We start from the raw sequence: 21,076 nt of genomic DNA, 5'->3' as shown, positions 1-21,076 counted from the left end.
GGCGGGGCTGCAAGGAGAGATAGATGAGGTATTAACTGTTATATTTTTCAACGGGGGGGGCGGAGGAAGCCCAGGAGTGGGGTGGACAGGAGCAGATGCTGCCGTCTGAATATTAAGCCAGTTAAATGAAATGTCCTCCATAAAGAAGTCCTAACAGGAGTTGAAATATAGCACTGGGCACCACCGGTTGTGCATCACATAGCCGAGCATGTGTTCGTTTTAGGGCTTCTGCTTGCCACGTGACTCAGACTGAAAGCTGTGAGATGATAGAGAGAGGTCGCTTTGATCACCTTGCGATGCTGTGATGCAGGTGCATCATCAGGATGGGTGCACTGGGATTTTTTTTCTTTCAAATTTGAATATGATTATTGTGTCTTAAGTGTAATGGAACAGGGACACAGACATAAAGGCGTTCTATTGAGTGATCCAGGACTCCTGTTGAAACCACTCAAACACATATGAAAGATACCAAGACACATGGGATTCACTTCCTACTAGCGCAGTGGCCGTTCAAAACATGCCTGTTCAGAACGGGCCGAATGCTTTGCCCGTGGTGTTGCTGCTTACAGCTTTCTCGAGAACCGCTCATACAAACCACTTCACTCTCGACACTGCGCTTCCTTGGGTCTTGAGCAATACACCTGCCATGATATACAGTTGCGTCACACACCCAAGTCACGGCTACTCACGGTCACAAACACTGGTGAAATACACTGGTTCACAGGAAGAAACATCGGGGCAGACTTTACCGTTACGCAAGGTAGGCAACGGCCTTGGGGTCCAACTAAAAGGGCTTCAAACAACTTTAGATTTATTATGATGTTTAGATATGAAAAGCATTGTATTAAGTTACTACTTTAAGTCATTTTACCCTGAAATAACTTAGAAAGGCCCCCAAAGTACTTAAGAAATATGCAACTCAACTGTATACTATACTTACTGCTTCTACTTCAGAGGAAAACACTGTAGTACTACATTTACCTGACTGAGAAATGTTACTGATTACGTTGCAGATTCAAATATAATGCATTATTATTCATCAAACTATCCAGCATCATGAAAGTGAAATACACTTAGTTAGTTGTTAGTATTATAAGTTGGTATCGAGTCAAACACCAGGGAAATGCAGTCTTATTCACGGGGGGGGAAAAACACACCCAAGTCGCGGCTTACTCACGGTCACGCCACTTTGTTTTGATTTTGCTTCCAGTTGGAGTTTGGTTGTAGAGTGAGCTGCAGTCAATGAGCCGCGGTCGGCCCACTGCGAACGGCATGCTGGACTACACCGGATCGGATGAATGCTTCTAGAGATATGCAAAGGACATACTGTACACAGACAGACAGTGATTCATCGCTTTATAGTTAGTTGAGGTTTTACAGCAACATTTCAGTCGAATAAGGTTTACCTGATAATTCAATTAAATTTGCAGATAATCAGAATTAACTATGAAACTTGTAATCAAAATGTGGAAAAATACAGAATTGTGCAGGATTCATCAGAGCGTTGGTGTTTCATTTGCGAACAACACGAGAGTGAGCTGACATGCCCTCCTTTCTGAAGTGACTGTTAATGCCAGTCTTAGTTAATGAGAATCTGATGCTGCCTTTGTAATGTTGCAGGCATCCATAATGTAGAAATCTTCAGGGAATACTGCTGAAATCCCACTTAAATGAGAAAATAAATTGATGGCCAAATTGCATGTGGGTCATATCTCCACTTACGGAGCCTCAGATCTGCTTTTAGTTGTTGTTAAATAATGGACAAATGTATTCACAATCAAGCTTTGATTGCTTCAGAACCCACTCGGCAATTGAATTTGAAATTACAAAGTACATTTTGTAACCTCTCCCTGTCTCTATGCTTCCCTACCCCTCTCTGTCTCGGTATATACTGTATAAATATATCTTTCTCAAACACACATATTACCCATGATGCATCTGCGGCACTCCACCCATTTCGTGAAGCAGGTAAATTAAATCTGTAGCGGCAGCATCCAAGACCCTGGCAATCAGCCAGATCAGTTCAGCATCTTGTTCCTCTATTTACGGGCACTGTGAACAGATTTCCAGGCTTGTAGGGACTCGCTGACACTAGATGCGCAGTGACGCACTGTAGCTTATGCAACCATGAACAGGAGGAGCAGCGAAATGGAAGCTGAAACTATTATCTACAATCTTTACTCTTCAGCTGCTGAGATGAAACACAGAACCCCGAATGCTTTTGCTGGCTGGGTTCCCAAGGTGCTCATAGGTGAGAGATCAGCCAAGCCTGGTAGTGATGAGAGGAAGTGTCTGGGGGAGGATGGACTCCTGTGGGAACACTGCAAACTGAAGGAGAGCATTATTACATTTTCCTAACCTGGCTAGCCCTATATGACCATGAGTTTCCTTTACACCTGTTTTAGCAGGATATTTTCCTGCTCTTGAACCGTCTCTCCTGCCTTATTTCAGGTGTTGTTCAAAGGAACGGCCCAATTACTTTGCATTATAATAAATACACAGACATATTCTTTGTATTGATCAGCCTTTAAAGATTTCATCCTACTTTTTTATGTCTTTTTCTGCTTGACCAAGCAGCACATTTACTCTCTATATATTTTTTGGGTTAGTGCACCTGAATGAATGCCTGGGAACCAGACGAGTCTGCAAGCTCATGTTTATTTGCTCTGGCAGAGGCATCTGGACCCCCTCCCCTTTGGATAGCAGCAACTTGAGATCTGACGGGCCAATAAAAACCTTTTATATGTGGCGTGTTTGAGACAATGACTGTAAAGAGAAGCGGCATTGAGGCATTTTTGAAAACAAAACCTAAATACGTCACATTTAATTAGCAGGATTTTAATGGTTTAACACCACTCAACAACGAGCTTACCTCTGTAATACTTTTCCGTGTTGACATGTATATTCTGGTCCGATATAGAGTTGGCGGATTGGGGCACAACTTTTTCAGTCGCTCAGCGTCACATGTTTCGTTGCTCTAATTGGTTATAGATCTATCCAATTGCATCCAGAGGTATTTTGGTCTACGCCCGATGATAACGCCCCTTGAAATTTGAAAATGAACTGAGAGGATTCAGACTAATTTACATTTGGGATGTGGTGTTGTTTCTGGCCTTGTTTGCATCGATTTAGTGGCCAAAATATCAAAGAAGAAATACAAGACTCATGGAATGAAGCTGCAAGATCGCCTGCAAAATGTTTAAAAACCTGCCAAAACCCACAGAACCCGTTGTGACTTCAGCATAGCCCTTATGTGAACTTTCTCTTAGTGCCTTGGGACTCAGAAGCACGAAAAACTAAACTTGAAATGCTTTTAAAGTCATAGATTATATTATAGCAAATATGCAAAGAGTGTATATAAAACAAGACAGAAAGAAAATGTATTAAAGGTTTTAATTAAAACGTTTCAGCCATACCAGAAGTTCATGTGTAGGATCATAGAACTTTAATAATACCTGGGGGAAAAGTTCAAATCAACTCAATAGACAAACACTGAGTATGAAGCTTGTCAGTAGGAATGGAGACATTAGTAAATATTGACTGGCCTGTCTGATGCAGATGCAACATCAGGTGAACACATTTAGGTGCTTGAATCTTATTCATTTAGTGCTGTAACAAAACACAAAGCCAAAAATGCAATGTTTTCCTATATGTCTTTATGTGTATATAAATGAGAAGCATGCTTACAGTCCCAGAGCTTTCAGTTAAGCCTCTGCATTTAGCAATTCATGTTTGCGAGATGTTAAGAAGCAATTATGATGCAAATAAGTGTGGCTGATGATCACGGACAATCTTGTTTGCACAGTGAATATTATAAAAATGCCAAGCGTACAGCCAGCGCTACATCTGCTCTGTGTTGTGTTAAGTAGCTTTCATTGTCACCAGAGCGATACCTCCTCATATCCACATCACTGTCAGACTCGTGTTACTTTTTCGAAAAGCCATCAGGATTCGTCTCTGTCAACTGCCTGTCCCTCAGTCCATTAAAGATGATTGATAGAGCTGGAAAATCTTCCGCCCAGCTGTTGTCGTTGACTCATCCCTGAGAAATTGAAAGGAGCTCAGAAAAGGACCATCCCTCATCAAAAGACCTTTTGTGTGTGTTGACGATGTGATGCAAAGTACATTTTTTGAAGATAGTGTATAACTGATGTTCGGTCCTTTTTCACAGTTTGTTTTCCCTAGCGCTGAATAATTATTACATTAGAGATGAAGATAGTGATTAGAGTCCCTTTTTGTCCTATATCTGGAATATAAATTCTGTTTTTTTTTATTTTTTATCTCTTCCTCGCTTCTCTTTTCTCCCTCAGTTCAGAATATGTAAACAGTGGTTATCCTGCAGGCTATCTTAACTCCCAACCGTTTAAGCTTTGATGGATAAAGCTAGTCTGAAAGACTTGTTCTCTCCATCGGCCAAGTCTTTACAAAAGAGAAACTTAAGAAAAGACATGTCTGTTTTTTTCCCCAACTGCTACTGTTCCTCCTCCTGGCTCTGTTATCCTCTAATGGCTTGTGAGGATTTTTACAGGACAACTTGAGGAGGATTTTATGATGTTTCAGTGTGATTGATAACATGCTCTTGGAGGGATGTCAGGCTTTCAGAGACGGATAATGTGGATTTCTATCTCTCTGCCTTCTTGTGTAAGACGTGCCATCAATCAAGTGTATCGCGGCCTTAACCCGGTAAAATTAAAACCTTAGGGGGGGGGGGGAGCGGGGGGCCCGGGGTTTCCGTGGAACCGGGACACGCACATCAACAGGGAGTGCGACAGAATCAGAACACAGATCCACATCATAACAGGCTCACCACAGAGAGCAGGACAGATAAAAGATTCCCACCACAGGGCAGAAAAATACAGTTAATGATCCGCCTGTATATCGCTGTTGACAGCGGAGAAGGATTACAGGAAGAACATTCTCATTTTCACCGTGTGTGGAGGCGTTATTAGATCCTAGCCCGGCTAATTTCATTCCTTAGCTCGTCAATATTTACCAGCAACAGGCGCAGCACACTATGGCAGACCCCAGGTCCCCACAGAGAGGAGATACCGAAGCTAAGGAGATAATTTGAGAACGCAGAGAGTCAGGAATCAAACTCATGAGCATCATTTTCTGCATGTTCCTGTAAACGCTTGTTTGTTTTTGACATGATGAAGCACACAAGCTGCTAATTAGCCCATAGATCTGTCGTGTGCCTGCTTTTCCTCCTTCAGGTATAGGCCTCACCTCTCTTTGTATTCCTTGTTTGTGTTTCAGTGGATGGCTGCATACACAAAGCAGCGGGGTCCTGTCTCTATGATGAGTGCCACTCACTAAATGGCTGTGAAACCGGCAAAGCCAAGATCACCTGCGGCTACGATCTCCCTGCAAAATGTGAGTATTCGTAATTAATGTTTTCTTTTGTTTTGTCCCGTAATGTGGGCTCCGGTGCCTTGCAGGAATATCCGCTAATCAGAACCGCTGCCATTGAGGGCTACATCACCTGACAGTTAGCGAACATTAAGATTTAGTGGTAAACATTAGAGCAGTGAAACATTGTACAATCAAGCATTAATCTATATTGTTTCTCTAAAATAGCCTCATTTATTCAAACCTAAGGCTCCTGAACAAGCTGTTGGACCGCACTGGCATCTCATTGATGCAGAAAATCACTGAAAAAAATTGTGTTTTTGCATCGTTGTTGGTTTTTATTGAGGATTTTTGCAATTCATGTGTGCACATGCATCATATTTTGAACTGAGGTCTATGGAGTAGTGCAAATTAAACTCCACACACACCTATATGCCCACACGTATACACACTTGCATACCTGCACATAATGACTGGGGTCATTAGGTCCACTCCAAAGTGTCTGAGTGGGATGCTTTTAATGTTGAAAATAAAAACATTTTAATCATAATTTATTAGTTTTGAAAACTAATTTGTAATAAATGAGGGGGTTGTTATTTGGAGGATAATTAATGTGATTGGTGCTTGTTGTATGGCTGGATGGGAGTGTCATCTGCACACAAACAAAGACATTAAGGGAGCTATTAGTTGCTTAATTTGATGGATTTTTCATCCATGATTTATTCTGTTAACGGATCACATGACTTTTACTGTCACGCCATAAATGATCAGAAGAGGGCCTGCACTGTTTTCTTTGTTTTTATCGCTATCGTTGATGTTTTTTAATCAAGCCTATGGAAGTTTGTGATGTGCTTGTCTCCTCTCAGAATTGCACTGCTTTTATGATACGCATTTACCAAGCCAATCTCTTTTGATAATTGCCAGTAATCCGTGTGTCACTTCTAAAGTTTGTCACAAGCTTCTTCCCTTGCGAACTTGAAATGGAAAACACGATAGGATGGAAGAAATGTCACTTGGTGTAATTCGGTCGAGACAAACGTCCCTGCAGTCCTAACCCAACCCCGAAGGATTTCCATGAGACAGCCAAGAGAAGACATTGAGGCCCAGATGAAATTAGGTTGTGTTAATGCGGTATGTCGTAAAGATGTCAAACAAATGGAGCAGATAAACTGCGAGTCAGTCTTGTGGGCAGCCAGTTCAAGTGTCTGCAGCGCCAAAACAGGGTGCACCATGACAATTTAATAACCTGCAATGTCACCTGGGAGCAATCACACTGCCACTGGGTGCTGTTATTGTAATTATCTCTGGGCAAAACACCTTCTCTGTGCTGATAAATTGTAATAGATTGTGTAGTTCTTTACCGGGAACAGCCAGTCCTTTTTTTGAACGTGATGTTATTTCATATTAGAGCTATCTTTACTCCCAGCCGGTATCATCTTCTTATCTTCCAAGTCTGATCACTGTCATCATCAGCATTGTTTCTCTCTCGTCTGCTTTCAGAATCTGACAACCGCTTGACTTTTTCTTTGTGAGCGCTCAGCTCTGACAAGAGATCTCACTCCTTCCCAAAGTCTATCCACTGTTTGGATTTTGTTCTTCTTCCATTAATTTCCGTCTCCGACTTATTTGTTCCACCTACGCACACATTATAAAGCTGCCGTGACTGCAAACAATCTATTCGCTTTATGAAATCTCAAATAATAATCTGTCCGCCCCCTCACCGCTGAACAAAGTAAACAAACAAGTAAACACACAATTTTCACATTTTTTAATTTCCCTAAATTCACGGATGTTACATGTAGGCGTCGCAATAAAGGATAAAAGGCTGCATTAAAAAAGACAGTGTATTTTAGTTTAATTGAAAGTTAATGTCATGTTAATGGACCGCTGCTGTGGCTAAAGCTAAATGCATAAAATGATTAAAATTGACATCAAATTAATTTTAATATTTGTATAATCAAATGATTCAATTCAGCCTCATGTAATTACTCTGAGTGGATGGATCATCAGAATAATTGACAGAGGTGGTGATTGAAACTACGCAAACATAGTGCTAGATTTATAAGCAATTGAAAAGCTACTTTCCAGCTTTTCCACTCATAAACAGAAATGTTTTCGAGAGAAAATCGGCCTAATTGAAAACTACATTGAAAGTTGTTTGTGGAGTTATTTTTCACATCTCATTGTTGTGTCTGTCAAAACAGTTAGCCGGCTGAAATAATATTATGGTCATAGTGGGTGTTTGGGAATTAAAGCATTTGGCTTTGTTGTTAGAGCTTTCACAGATTGATTTCTGTAGGCTGTCAGACGTCAAATGCAAAGACTTTTAAATAGTTAAACGACACCATCAGACACTTAAAGTGATAGTTCGGGTGTTTTGAAGTGGGGTTGTATGAGGTACTTATCCATAGTAGGTGTATTACTTATAGTAGATGACGTTCGGCGTGCCCCTAGCATCAAGAAACGGACAGGAGCACCGGAGCAAAGCAATACAGTGCTGTGGACAGGGCCGACAGAAAAACATATTTTACACCTAAAAGAGGCTCACCTAAAAAAAAAACCCATCTGTTTAAGTGTACGCCATATTTAGAATATTATCCAACGGCAAACTGAACTGAAAGTGAAACGTATCTATACTGTTTTTGTCATCTGAGCCTGCTGGCTTTGGAGAGAGCATAGATAGGTTTCATTTTCAGTTCAGTACCGTCATCTACTGTAAGTAATACACCTACTATGGATAAGTACCTCATAGAACTCCACTTCAAAACACCCAGACTGTCCCTCTAAGCAACAAATAAACCATGTGCACCAACTTGCTCTTCTCCAAGAAATGTTAGCTCTAAACTTCCACCCTATACAAGTGAACACACACCCTTAGATGATTATTTAATTTCATTTGTAAATTGTATCTACAAAATGTAATGAATGCGTCCCTGCTGGCCTCTGCACACATGTGGACTCACACTCTCATTGCAAGCAAAATTGCTTCTGCTGACGCATATCTGCAGATGGTGGCTTGTCTACTCTTCCAAGTGTGAGAGGAGCACCGACAGATGGATCGTTTACCGTTTACATCTTGGCAATGCCCCGTATTTCCAGTTTGGGCATTATCTTCCCAGTTTTGCAAGAATGTCAGGGCTGCTTTGCACAATTTTCTATAAACACATAAATCTCTCAGAGGATTGCACTCTTCTTTGGGGGCCCTCGTTCTCTGAAATCCAGTCCACTGCATATAATTGGAAATAAGGAAATCTCAACCCTGAATAATGCAGAACAAACTGTAAATCACTTTGCTTTTAATTAAATTTTTAGGGATTTAGGCTTGGCTTCATGCTGAACCCCCAGCAGTCATCCCAAGACTTTGCCAACAATGCATGGAAATAAGCGATCCATCATACTGTGAATTTAGCCATTTCTCTTGATCGCACAGCATTTATGGAGTCTTAAGCGTTATTTGAAGATATCACCCACGGCGTATTGTATTTCATTCAACAAAGGATTACGCTGGTCAATTTTGTTATTTTTGTAAGAAATGGAGGAATTGCAATTTAAACACAATACTCAAAATAACTGGTAAAGCAATCAAATGCTTCCTTGTGTTCTGGAAAACTACTTATTATCCGCAGGGAGAAGAGCAGTTGATCTGAAATCAGAGTTGTCCTTGTTTGGAGATTTGATGTGCTGAGGCAATGGAAAATGACCGGGCTAACCCACCCCATCTCAATTTATTTTTATTTTTTCTCAAGACAAGAAAATTGCTCTCCATTACATCCCACTAAGCAGTTTAGGCTGTGAATCCCAGTGGCAAATGAGCCTTTCCTTTAAGAAGGCCAAGCACATGTGGGACTGATTATTATGGGGCTGGCCCAGGATTATTAATCAATGACAGTAATTACCCACCTACCATAGCGGAAAGACTCCAAAAAACAACGGTCTGTTACATCAATATGACAAGGAAATTGTCTTTTTGCCCTAATGTTAGACAAGTTACTCATCTGTTCATAGATTAATAATCAAATGAAAATATGATGTCAAGTGTAACAAGCTAAGTCACATATGTATGACTCTACTACTAGAAGATGTGTTGCAACATTGTCCATAATTGTTCCATTATTCGTATTTAAATTTAAGTTTGCCTAAAAAGTGACCAAATTATAAGTTTAGATGGGCTTTGCCTGCAAAATATACACAGTGAGTGGAAAGCACACCAAACAAGAGGCTTTAGACTGAGCAGTAAAGATAAATAATAGATCATGTTTGGTCCACTTCAGCTGTCAAAATGAGATCATTTGAAAGTTTGAAATGAATAGAAACTTTATGGAGTCATTGTACTCATTTTGGTATTCAGACTGGCTACCGATGTTGCAGCTTGTCTCTCTACCACCTGTAGTCGTTTTGTGCCACTTCAACTGCTGAAATCTTTATAATGGTGCTCATTATACTGCGAGTCTGCATCCTTGTCCTTTTGTAGATACAGACACCATTAAGTCACCTGTGAACATTTGCCTTTTAAAGTGTTGTGAAGTGCATTAGCACTCCTGTGTCTGACAAGAAGATATTAAATGGTTAAAAAAAAGCATATTCATGACTCACTTGATGGGATGATGAACGAGTTGAGAACTGGCTAATGTGGTGCCTGGCTCAGGTACTTCAAGGTAACCTTGCACGGCAGCCAGATTCTCGCGACGTCATGAGCTCACGCGAGAATTGCGGTATCAAATGTCACACGAAAATCCATCTTGTCAGGCTTCAAGTAATGCGTTTGTGTCTGGCAACACAAGAGGTTAGTGTAGATGTGTCAATAGCATCAGTTATATCAGAAGATTTGATATCAGAGTATTTCTTGATTGAAAGAAGAACAAAGAACGGCACTGAAGGCGATGTGTTTGTCCTTCAGTTAGTTTAGCTTGTTGGACAGATGGTTCATCCAATCCCCTGCCAAGTGTTTTTTTGAAAGTGCCTGCCCTTTACCAAACAGTTTCCAAAGACGGCTTCTCAGATGCTCTGCACTGCTCTCATATGGCGGTCAAGGCTGATAAACGTTAGCTAGGAGCCGCCGACTCAGCTGTCGCCATGTTGAGAGCCGCGTGGAGGCAATAGAAATGCCTCCAATCTCGCATTCAGCACCTTTAAGCTGAGAGCACACAATACATTTAAATGTGGCGTTATTTTAATTTTGTGTTTTCATTAGAGAACATTTAACAAACAGGGAAAGTGGGCACTAAGGATGTTGAAAGTGTGATATCACTGCATCTAGCAGTTTTTCTGCAAGGAAAAGAAAGTAGAACGAAAAGTATCTTTTACATAATCCTCCTGAATATCAACATAGATTTGGTGAATAATAAAATATTTGAAACTTTGGTATTTAGTGGATGATACAGCTCTGATCTTACACACTATATCTGTTTTTATTGTGAAAAGCACCATTTAATACCTCCTCATTTATGAAGATTAACTGCAGATTAAATCTTCTGCAAACAACGGTGGTTTAAGCAGCTCAGCAGAAACCAAATTAGAATGGATTTATGAAAATTAACAATAACTCTTCTCCAATAAATAAAATATAAGTGACAGCAATGACCTGCATATGTATTACCGTTGATCGTGCTTACTGTTCATAACTAAACACCCTATTTGCTGTGTGTGACAAGGTGTTATTGTAATTTAAATGTGTTACACATGTGAGGACGATCTGCAGTGACTGCACTCTCCAAAAGACTTGTCTGAATCTTATCGTTATTATGCTGCTCCACAGGTCCACACTAATAACGTTTAGCAAAGACCTCGCGGGTTAATCTGCACTTGCACATTTCAGCTCTACCCGTCACAGTAAACCTAGAAGATATTTAGAGTTCAAACTAGAGGTCTGCTTGAGAAAGTTAATGTCCCAAAGGAACTTTTAGATAGACGTCGAGTGTTTTCACTCTCCAGTTTCATCTGAAATCTTTTACCCCGTTTTGTTTTCCTCCCTTGGGCTACTTTAGATTGACACTTCAAAATGTTTTACTGTTTATTGTTTTGCTTCTCTCCCCCCCTCCCCATTATTCTCTGAACTCTAAGTATATGCTTTAAATAATAAATCATATTTGGATACAAGAAAGAAGGGCCAAGAATTTGTTATCACGTTGCTGTCATAACAGTGGCCTCTTTCTATTTTAGTCTTTGTTAATTATATGTGAAAAATCCTTTCTTCAGCTTCCACCATACACTTTTACATGTATGGAATCATTTCTGCAGCACGTGCTGTACGATTACTGTATTCATTTTTATCTCTAAACTGTGTCTAATCTCATTGAGCAGAGAAATAGTTTGGACGGCTATTTTGCTAACTGGTCCCTCCGGAGAAATAGTGCTCATTGGGATTCATATAGAAGTGCGTTTCACTCTGACTTATCAGCGGTAAGGTTATATATTTCAGCCTTTGGAGTATTGCCTCCACCCAGCCCTCTGTGATAGTGTGGAGACACAACCTTATCCGTGCAGCATCGAGACGCTGGCAGACCTTTGATTACTCTCTAATCTAAAACTGGATGCTAACTGTTTTGAGCACACTCAGCCGGCTCTCTGTCTCTACCATGGCCCGGCCACTTCTCAGCACATCTCCGATGTGCACTCAGGCTTCAGCAGAACAACACGCAGCTCAGACATTTATTTATTTTTTGCTCACTGCTGCCACACAGGCCTGCTGGCCTCCTGTATCCAGTGAATCCATACACTGTCAATAACAACCAGGGTTGTGTTCCCTTTAATAACAACAGAAGTCTCTGCTTAACCTTGTGCACAAGACATTGTGAATTGGCACCATTGTGGTTTGCAGCAATGCAATTCCAATGATAGGTCCCTAAACTGAGTTTGTGTCATCAGATATACAGACAGACTAGATTTATAGATATTGAGTTGTTCCTTGCCATCTCTATAACCTTCCTTATTATTGTCTGTGGTTTACGCCATAATAATAATAATAATAATATCTTGGATTTATATAGCGCCTTTCATGAAACCCAAGGACGCTTAACAAAGACATAAATAAATACAACAAATGTAACAGTAGCTAAAGGCCATAGGCCTTGGTGAAGAGGTGGGTTTTGAGGAGTCTTTTGAAGGTGTCCAGAGATGGTGCGTTGCGGAGCTCTATAGGGAGAGAGTTCCAGAGGGTGGGGGCTGTCACACTGAAGGCTCTGTCCCCAAAAGTTCTCATTCTTGTGTGAGGGACGGAGAGCTGACCCGTGCCTGAGGATCTAAGGTTCCGGGGCTGTGTGTAAGGGTGGAGGAGGTCAGATAGGTACTGAGGAGCCAGGGCGTTGAGGGATTTGTAGGTGAGGAGGAGGATTTTGTAGGTGATGCGGGACTTGACCGGGAGCCAGTGGAGGTGGATGAGGGTGGGGGTGATGTGCTGAGTGTCCATAGACTGTATATAAAGATGGACGACATGACAGCTTCCCCAAAAGTGAAGCCAAAACATCTTGATTGCCCCCTGGTGGCTGGCAGCAGTATAGGTCATAAATCCCGCCCCCTCCATGTTAGCAGATGGGTCATGGGCTAAATTATAAAGTCAAAGTACGCGTCAAATAAAGATGGTTTCTGTCATTTTGGGTAGTTCTTGTCACGCTGATGTATATTCAAGTGTTCATTTTTGTGATAAGTTTGGTTTGCTGCGGCCATGCTCAGCTCGTGATTGGCTCGGGCAGTTATGTGGGCGGGATGTCGATACTGCGGCTCCAGCACCCCGATCACTACTGCGCAGACTCTGGCTCCAAACGATGTCAAAATCTCGAGATGGCAACTCCCGTAACCGAGATATTTTGGCTTCAATTTTGTACAATTTTGTGGAGACGCGTCGTCCATCTTTATAATATACAGCCTTAGGTTTATGCTGTAGTTAGGGATAAATATATTTAGACTGTATTCATATCTCCTTTGAGACTACAACATACTGTATGTACTAAGTGTATTATGTATTCTAAGTGACAGTATATGTGCCGTTGTTATACACTATAGCCTTAGTTTTCTTGAGATATTGTACATAAGCTGCTGTCATCCGCTTATGACTACAACATTTGCAGCTCTTACTAAGCTAAAATGAAGGTTATCAGTGTAATTAATCATGGTTGTGCAAATCCACTAATACCAGGTGATGTATTAAGGACTCATGAGGCTTTATGTCATTAGATTTTTCTGTTTTGTTTTACATTGTTTCATTGAGCAGCAGGCTGTTTAACATTTCCAAGGATGTAATTCTTAAGACATCATCAAATCATCTTTAACCTATAACTCTTGAACTAATTGAACAACTACAGGACACGTCTCTTTGTTTTTGCTATTCCTGTCCCTGATTTTCCTATTTCTAAATTATTGCCACAATGAAACATAGTAGCTAATCAGCCTGACAGATGACAGAGTGGTACTATGACAGCTATACACATGCACCTAACAGCCAGAGACCCAGAGCTGTTATTGCCACAAACTTTGTGGTAGCGGCTTCAAATGTTTGTTTCAGCATTAGATTTCAGTGGCACTTATAGGACCATAGTTAGACAAAACACCTTTGGGAGACGCACCCCAGTTCAGTTCACCTCCTTCTTTATCTTCTGCTCCCTTTCAGTACAAAATGGGAGTCTCTGGTGTTTACTGTAACTGCACCTGTGCTAATAATACTAATCATCAGCCGGTGATAAATTCTTCTCCCTGATAGCGTGAGGAATCTTTCCCATGCATGCCCTATTTAATCTGGGAGACCAGGCCGTCTGTTGCGTCTCTCTCCACTCAGCAAACACAGATAAATCACAGCAAAGTACCCACTATTAGTAAGTGACATAGAGCCCATTCTGATTAAATTACCCCCTGAAACATCATCATTCTGCCGAGCTTGTTTATCAAAGCAGTCTCCGCCCCGTCACATACAGCGGGGCTGACACTTTCAGAGGGCCATCGGACAACCCGCAATTTGTTAATTTGGGTACAACTTGTTGTTTACAAGGAAGGATTTAGTCTTGTTTAGGAGCTGATGTTTCACAGTTTTGGGTTTAAGTTTGGACTTCATTGTGTTAATGTATTTTTGTGTGTACTGCAGCATTAGCAATAGAAATGTAATTAAAGAGTTAAAAGTCATTCAGGTGGAGGTCATTTGAACTTCTTCTGCCTGTGTTTATTCTCATACTTCTCATGTCACTATCTTTAGGAACTATCAACCACCATTCATCACTGGGTTTTTAAAGGGACCCATAATTCCAAGGGTTCGTTGAATTTTCTCAAACCACAGACGGGCTGTAATCCTTAAAAGCTGAAATATGGAAATAACACATTTTATGACATTTTCATGCAACTGCAGTGCATTGTTAATATTGTTAGCCTTGTTTTTCACAAATGAAATGGCTGACAATACAGACGGCTGAACAGACTGTACTTTATCTCTACATAATGGATCAAATAGACGCAGTGTGACTGTTTCAAGGTGTTTTTTCCCCCCCCTCATTTTGGATTCAAGGCTAGAGTGAAAGAAATCCTTTGTTGTAGCAGATAAATTAGTGGGGCTTAGCTCAACCCTGGTGGCCATCACTGTTCCAACCAGACACAGTGCTAAGTCAACATCTTCTCTGCTGCTCACTGTTAGCACTCACATCATAAATGTCACTTCATCACTTCGTGCTCACTCCATTTACCGTGGACAGGGTCTACCTCGGACTTTCTCAGGCAGTTTTGATTGCTTTGTCTGGTACCTCATTTACTCAGTCTGCCTGTCCGTTATTATGGTATTAGGAGTAATAGTTTTAAATGTAAAAGAAGTGCTACTTTTAATAATAATCTTGCATATTCTTTAGTATTGAAATTGCAAATCAAACAAAGAATTAAGTCGAGGAAAGATGAGCAATATGTCTCAGATGAACTTTTTTAAACCTTTGATGCATAAAAGATAATGGTCAGACCTTGCTGTTAGAAGGAAATTTTAAGCTGTGTGTGATTATAATCTCCAAAATTTCAAGATGAATTAATGATTGAATAAATTAAGTATGAAAAGGAAGATCGGATATCAAGGAGAGGCCAGATGTTTTTTCCGCATGATTTATGAGAGAAAAAGTGCCTCTGCTTCTCCAGACTAATCAACTCGCTCTCTTGGCTTCTCATTGGCTGTAATGGGTGCACTTTCAAGGAACAGGACAAACTTAATTTCACTACTCGTCTGTAAAGACCCAAGTAGTCCTCCATGTCCCTCTCTTTTCAGATATTTGTGTTTCCTTTGTTGGCTGGCCTGTCAGTCTTCCAGTCCTCTTGAGAACTGGAGTAATTTGGTAATTTTGCCTAAACGGTGATACTGTAATTATGTGGCATCAGCTGCCTAGCTGTCAGTGAGACGGCCAACGGTCATTCATCACCAGGAAACTAGAAGGGGGGGAGGTGGCATCTTGACTGATCGGGTAAACACTAGCAGAAAGAAAGTGTGGTGGTCTCACCCAAAAAAATAGCTGAAAATAGGAGGTGAGAGGCCTCTGGAGTAATGGGGTGCAGGAGCAGCTATACAGCCTGTGTGGTGGGTTGGTTGTTTAGCTGAGATAGGGCGTCAGCAAGGCCTGCCTGAGCCCCAGAATGACAGTGATGCATCAGGAGGGGGCATGTTGGGGTGGCAGATGAAGTGGGACCGCTGGAAGGTCAGGTTTGAAGTGGAATGTGGCAGCGGCTCTAATGCAGTCCTGCCTTCCCATCTGTCCATGAGTAAGCCCGGTCTAATGAAGGCTGTCGTTATAAAGGGTTCATCACACAGTGGTGGCACATTTACACACACACAGAACCATCACTACTGAAGTGTTGTGTCTGCCAAAGTCCATTACATTTTTTAAATTTTGATATAATGTTTAATAGTATTTTTTCATGATACAGTAACAGGACATGTAAAAATCCAGCTATTTTACCTATATCATAGACTGTATATAAGAAGTGGACGTAGTCACCGTGACCTCACCTATTGGTTTGTGGACTGCCGTTTTGAAGCCTCAAGTTCAGCATTTCACCAAAAAGGTTGTAATTAACTTTCATGAACTGAAAACACACTGTGAAAGGATTGAAGTTGTAAGATGAAAACACGGAAAACTCCCAGACCGGACAACAGCGTGATAGCGACCCGTCAATCACAAGGTAGCCACGCCCTAAGAGAGTGAGGAGTAGGGTCATTTTCTCATAGACTTCTATACAATCTGGCTTCTTTTTGCAACCAGAGGAGTCGCCCCCTGCTGGCTGTTAGAAAGAATGCAATTTAAGCCACTTTCTCATTGGCTTCACTTTTCAGACCCGGAGGTAGCCCACTGACCGATCTGTGTAATGTTACTACACGAGATTAAAGGGCCACATTGCTATTTTTTTCCCTTGATGTTCAACTTTACTTTCCCCACATCCTACAACTGATAATGATGCAGTCATAGTCTAATAAGAAGCAAGAAAAACAGATGTTTGTCATTCAGGTAGAAAATCTAGTAGAAACACACTGGGAGACAACAGGGAGAGAAACAGACCAGAAACAATAGCATAGTATTTTCATACTTAGTTGGAGTGCCTGAGAAACTTGTTTTGAACTTTAGTCTCCCACGTTTCAAAGTCTCACAGTTTTATGGGTCTTTCTTCCTACTGCCCGTGCTTGCATCATCAGGTGAAAGATTTTGGGGATTTCAGGGGCTCTGAGTAGAGTCTTCCCAGAAAACGCAATATTGACAAGTACAATGCTTTATGTAAGCATGTCAATCTAGAACAACTAGAGATGAGGCGGAAAAAAATTGCAAAAGTGAAACGGCTGTTTGTAAAAAACAAAAAAATGCATTTGAGAATTTAGAAATAATTTTAAAAAGGTTTCATAGAAAAACATGTTCATGTTTAGCAAAGTAACGGATAAAGATCTCACAAGAATGGATACTTCAGTACCAAGTCAATGCCAAAATTCTGAAAATGTGATGGTACTCGTTTTTCTACAGTACTGCAGGTACCCTAGTAACCGGGCATCAGGGCTCGAGACCAACGTTAACGGTGTCCCCTCGTCCTGGGGACGATAGAAAATGTCCCTCATAATTCTACATTATGAACAACCAATCTGTGTTGAAATCGGCAGGAGGAGATCTAGTAACGATAGCAGCCGGTGGGCAGCACAGTCCTGCTGGGCTAAATAACGGAGCGAACAGCTAACATACAGAGGTTGAGTTCCATTATGATGCATTCAAGCTCTATTCAGTAAAAAATAGTATTGCGTAAATTATAACGTTATCATGATGTGTTCAAATGTAATCTTGTTATAATTTAGGTTTTGGCGCGAAATTTGAGACGAATAATCAGGGTTTAATGATAAATTCACAAAAAAACAGTAAGCAAACAGTCCTAAAGGAGTGTATGTTGAAGTACATAGGATTTATGTTTTGTTTACATTTTTTTGGTGTCGATACCATGGTATCGAATTGGGTATTGGGAATTGTGGAATTTCACTGGTATTGGTATCAACTACTACATTTCTAATATTGTGACATCCCTAGTAAGGTGTAATTTTCATATAGAAACCAAATCCCCTTGTAGTTTTTATTTGATGCATTCAAACATTGCCCCATATTTTTCTTGATGTCATTTTGGAGTTCTAATCCATCTCTAGTAATTTGCCAGTCTAAACGGATATGAAACACTTATTATCTAAACAGATAAGCTCCCTAAAATCCGTCCAAATCCACCAAAACATTTCATTTGGTCTGTTTAATACTGTGTGTGCAGTATGTGTATTCCAGCCTGTGTTCATTACGTCAAATAAGACAAAAGAAAATAGTATGTGAACTCTGACCTTAAATAGATATGTCAGTTTTATTTGACATTTTTGCCACTATTTATAGCCTCATAGGAGTTCCTGGGCAATTTGATCTTAAATCGATCAGAAGTGAAGTCTTTCACAAACGGCTGCTGAGTAAGGAAGCACGATGTGACGTTACACCAGATGTGGTTGCACAGTATATTCAGTATAGGCGGTTGCAGAGGGAGGCTACACAGCGCCGTAATTATTTTTCTTGTTAGGTGAGGAGCTGGTTGTTTTTTTTTCTTGTGGAACACTTACAGCCATCCCTTTTAACATTTAGCTGTCTTTTATTCAAATTTAATTATATGCTCTATTTTAGAAATTCACTGTCTTGCTACAACAACAGCATTGTGGTGTTAAGCAGGGCTTCAGGCTTGCGGATACTGTGACTAAGACCAATACAGAACGCTGCCACTCATTCCCCAGGGACAATAGTGCACAGTTTATGGGTAACACCAGCATGTCTCCAATGTTGACAGTGTTGTTGTCTCGAGAAGAAAAGCAAAGTTTTAATCTGATGGCTTTGTTTACCTCTCATCCAAGGCTAAGGATAAAAACTAATTAAGAACGGGGAGTAACAGACTCCTGTAGTGCCATTTTCACAGCTAATTATGCATGAATACTGCCAGCCTAAATAGTTGCTCCCTAGTCTTTGATGTTCTATTCACTAAATTGCTATGGTTACTTCCGCTCATTAGGTTTTTAAGATTGTAAGCGTCGACAGGATTTCTCTTCTTTTTTCCACCTCACGTCCCAGAATGCCTCTGCTGAAGATATGACGGGATGGTAGCCAGTTAGTAAAGTAGATGCTACTTCATTCTTAAACATAATCATGTGATCTGTATGTATCCCAAGCTGCCATTCTTGGGTTTTAATGTTGTGGATTTAGACCTGCGCTGCGGCCCTTAACCATTAACCTTCCCATAAAAGTGCATATGGCTCTCTATAAACCCTAATGGGGAATGGGACCAATACGCTGTGTGCTTTCAGGGGCACCACTTTTGAGAAATACGGAAATGAGTCCCCATAAAAAAGCGAATAAACTTCTTTTTGATAACATTGTGGTGTTGGGAGGGTTGGGGGGTGGGTTCCCAGATTCGTGTGCACCTTGGTTTAAGTGCTGCCTCGATCAATATGTTCCCAGGAAATTAAAGTTAGTATACTTGTGTGTAGATTTTATGGTCCGTGGCTGTTTGAATTTCTAACCTTTTAATTCATTGTTCACACCACACTGAATAAAGCAAAAATTGTACATCTGTGAAGCTTTATGCCTTGAAGCAGTTTTGGTTTTCGGAGTAATTAAGTAATTCCCCTCTATGATAATTTAGTGATGCACCTTAACAACAAAACACAGCATGGGGAAACTAATCAGACATGATGAGGAGGTTTTTACTATATAGAGTAAATGTGTAATATCATACTTTCCTGTTAGTATTTAGATTTTAAATTTGATATCCAGCAATATCAACTGATCTTCAGAAAGACATCATGTGGGCTATTCAATCACACTCGACAACAATCAGGGGAAATAATGAATTCTTGAAGTTGCTTCTATTGCCTACAGCAATCAAACATGTAATTGTTTCTTTATGTAATCACATATATCATAGATTTATTTTGTAATGACTTTAAACTGTCTATTGATCGCAGTAAACCAGGACATGTTTTCTCATACGTTTTTATGACGTTTGTTGGCCTGAGGCGCTCGTGTTCACGCCGCCATGCTGCCTCTGTTTCCCAGGTTGTTTTAAAGGCGTTGCAAGGTGAGAAACGGCTCTGTGGCAAGCAGTTTTATGGTGATCACCTTGAGTCGCTGCTCTGGCCAGGAGACCAGTGAGTGTAATGGATCTGCTGGGAGCCCTCAGTATGGATTTATGAAAGTGCAGGGCTGGAGGGAAGGATCAGTCACCTGCCTCTGTTTTTCCGCAGACCGAGTGACACCAATGAATAACGTCAGAACGCCAATCCAAGGCGACACGGTTTTGACAAACAATACACAGGGACTGATTGGGGCAGTTGTTACTGATCCACAAAGTTTACTTATCCAGCACTTCTACAAGTTTTTACAAGCCTAAACCATAAGATGTATAGAAGTTTTAATTGGGAACAAGCTACCCGCAGCATTGCCTGAGATCTGATCTCTCTATGAAAGTTTGCAATCTCCTTTCTGAATACGAGCGCACACACATACATACACACACATTTCAGCATGTTATGCAGCACGTGGCTGTGCACCGTAGGGGACCAGGACGTGTCGGTAAAGGTCCCCTCCATGTGCGTGGCGGTTAGGTTGGCAGGGCAAGCAGGGGAGCGTCCGGATCAAGTTTCCCCCTCCTGCTGTCTAATTATTGACCCATCTGGTATTGTCTTTTCAATTGTTTCAATTATGATGGCACTGGTGTTGCTCAGCACCCCGGCGTCAAGACATGCATAATTCATGTGCAACACCCTGGACTCCACTCAGAGCTGTGAGTTTGAGCTGAATGTCAATACCGCCTCATGCCCCCAGTGGAGCAGAGGGTTGTCTGTATTGACAGCGAGGCAGATAAGGAGAGAGCAAAAGCAAGTGCTGCCAAAGACAGTGGATAGTGATGCTATCATGGAGCGTGTAGGTGAAAAGAATTTATTCATGTGTGCGTGTCATCTAGAAGTAAGCTGTCTTCACAGCCTCTGTTTGCTGTCGCCTGATATGTGACCTCATTATTGTCACCCCCAGACCTTCGAATCAATAGTGTTCAATTACTCATGAACCACGGCACAGCACTGTTTACTAGGAAATCAAAGCCAACCGAGGGTTAACTCTCATCGGGGTTTTGACTTCAACGCCCAAAACCACCGATCAGAGGTGGAGAAAAGGTACAAGTCAATCAAGAGGAAAAAGAGTGTGACTGTTCATTAAAAGGGGGTGAAGATGAAAGA

At 41.0% G+C, this 21,076-nt stretch overlaps 1 protein-coding gene across 2 annotated transcripts in view; it reads left to right on the top strand.

Annotated features, from left to right (window-relative positions):
- The window catches only part of macrod2 (mono-ADP ribosylhydrolase 2), a 455,425-nt gene that overhangs the window by 186,062 nt on the left and 248,287 nt on the right, over window positions 1-21,076 (top strand). For both annotated transcript variants that reach the window (XM_074646542.1, XM_074646541.1), the window contains exon 5: window positions 5,257-5,373. In XM_074646542.1, coding sequence (XP_074502643.1) covers window positions 5,257-5,373 — 117 coding nt within the window. The remainder of the gene's footprint in view (window positions 1-5,256; window positions 5,374-21,076) is intronic.

Source organism: Sebastes fasciatus, chromosome 9 (genome assembly GCF_043250625.1).
Source record: "Sebastes fasciatus isolate fSebFas1 chromosome 9, fSebFas1.pri, whole genome shotgun sequence".
NCBI classification, from domain to species: Eukaryota; Metazoa; Chordata; class Actinopteri; order Perciformes; family Sebastidae; genus Sebastes; species Sebastes fasciatus.
The sequence above is the reverse complement of the archived record's forward strand: the minus strand, read 5'-3'. Positions and strand labels throughout refer to the sequence as shown.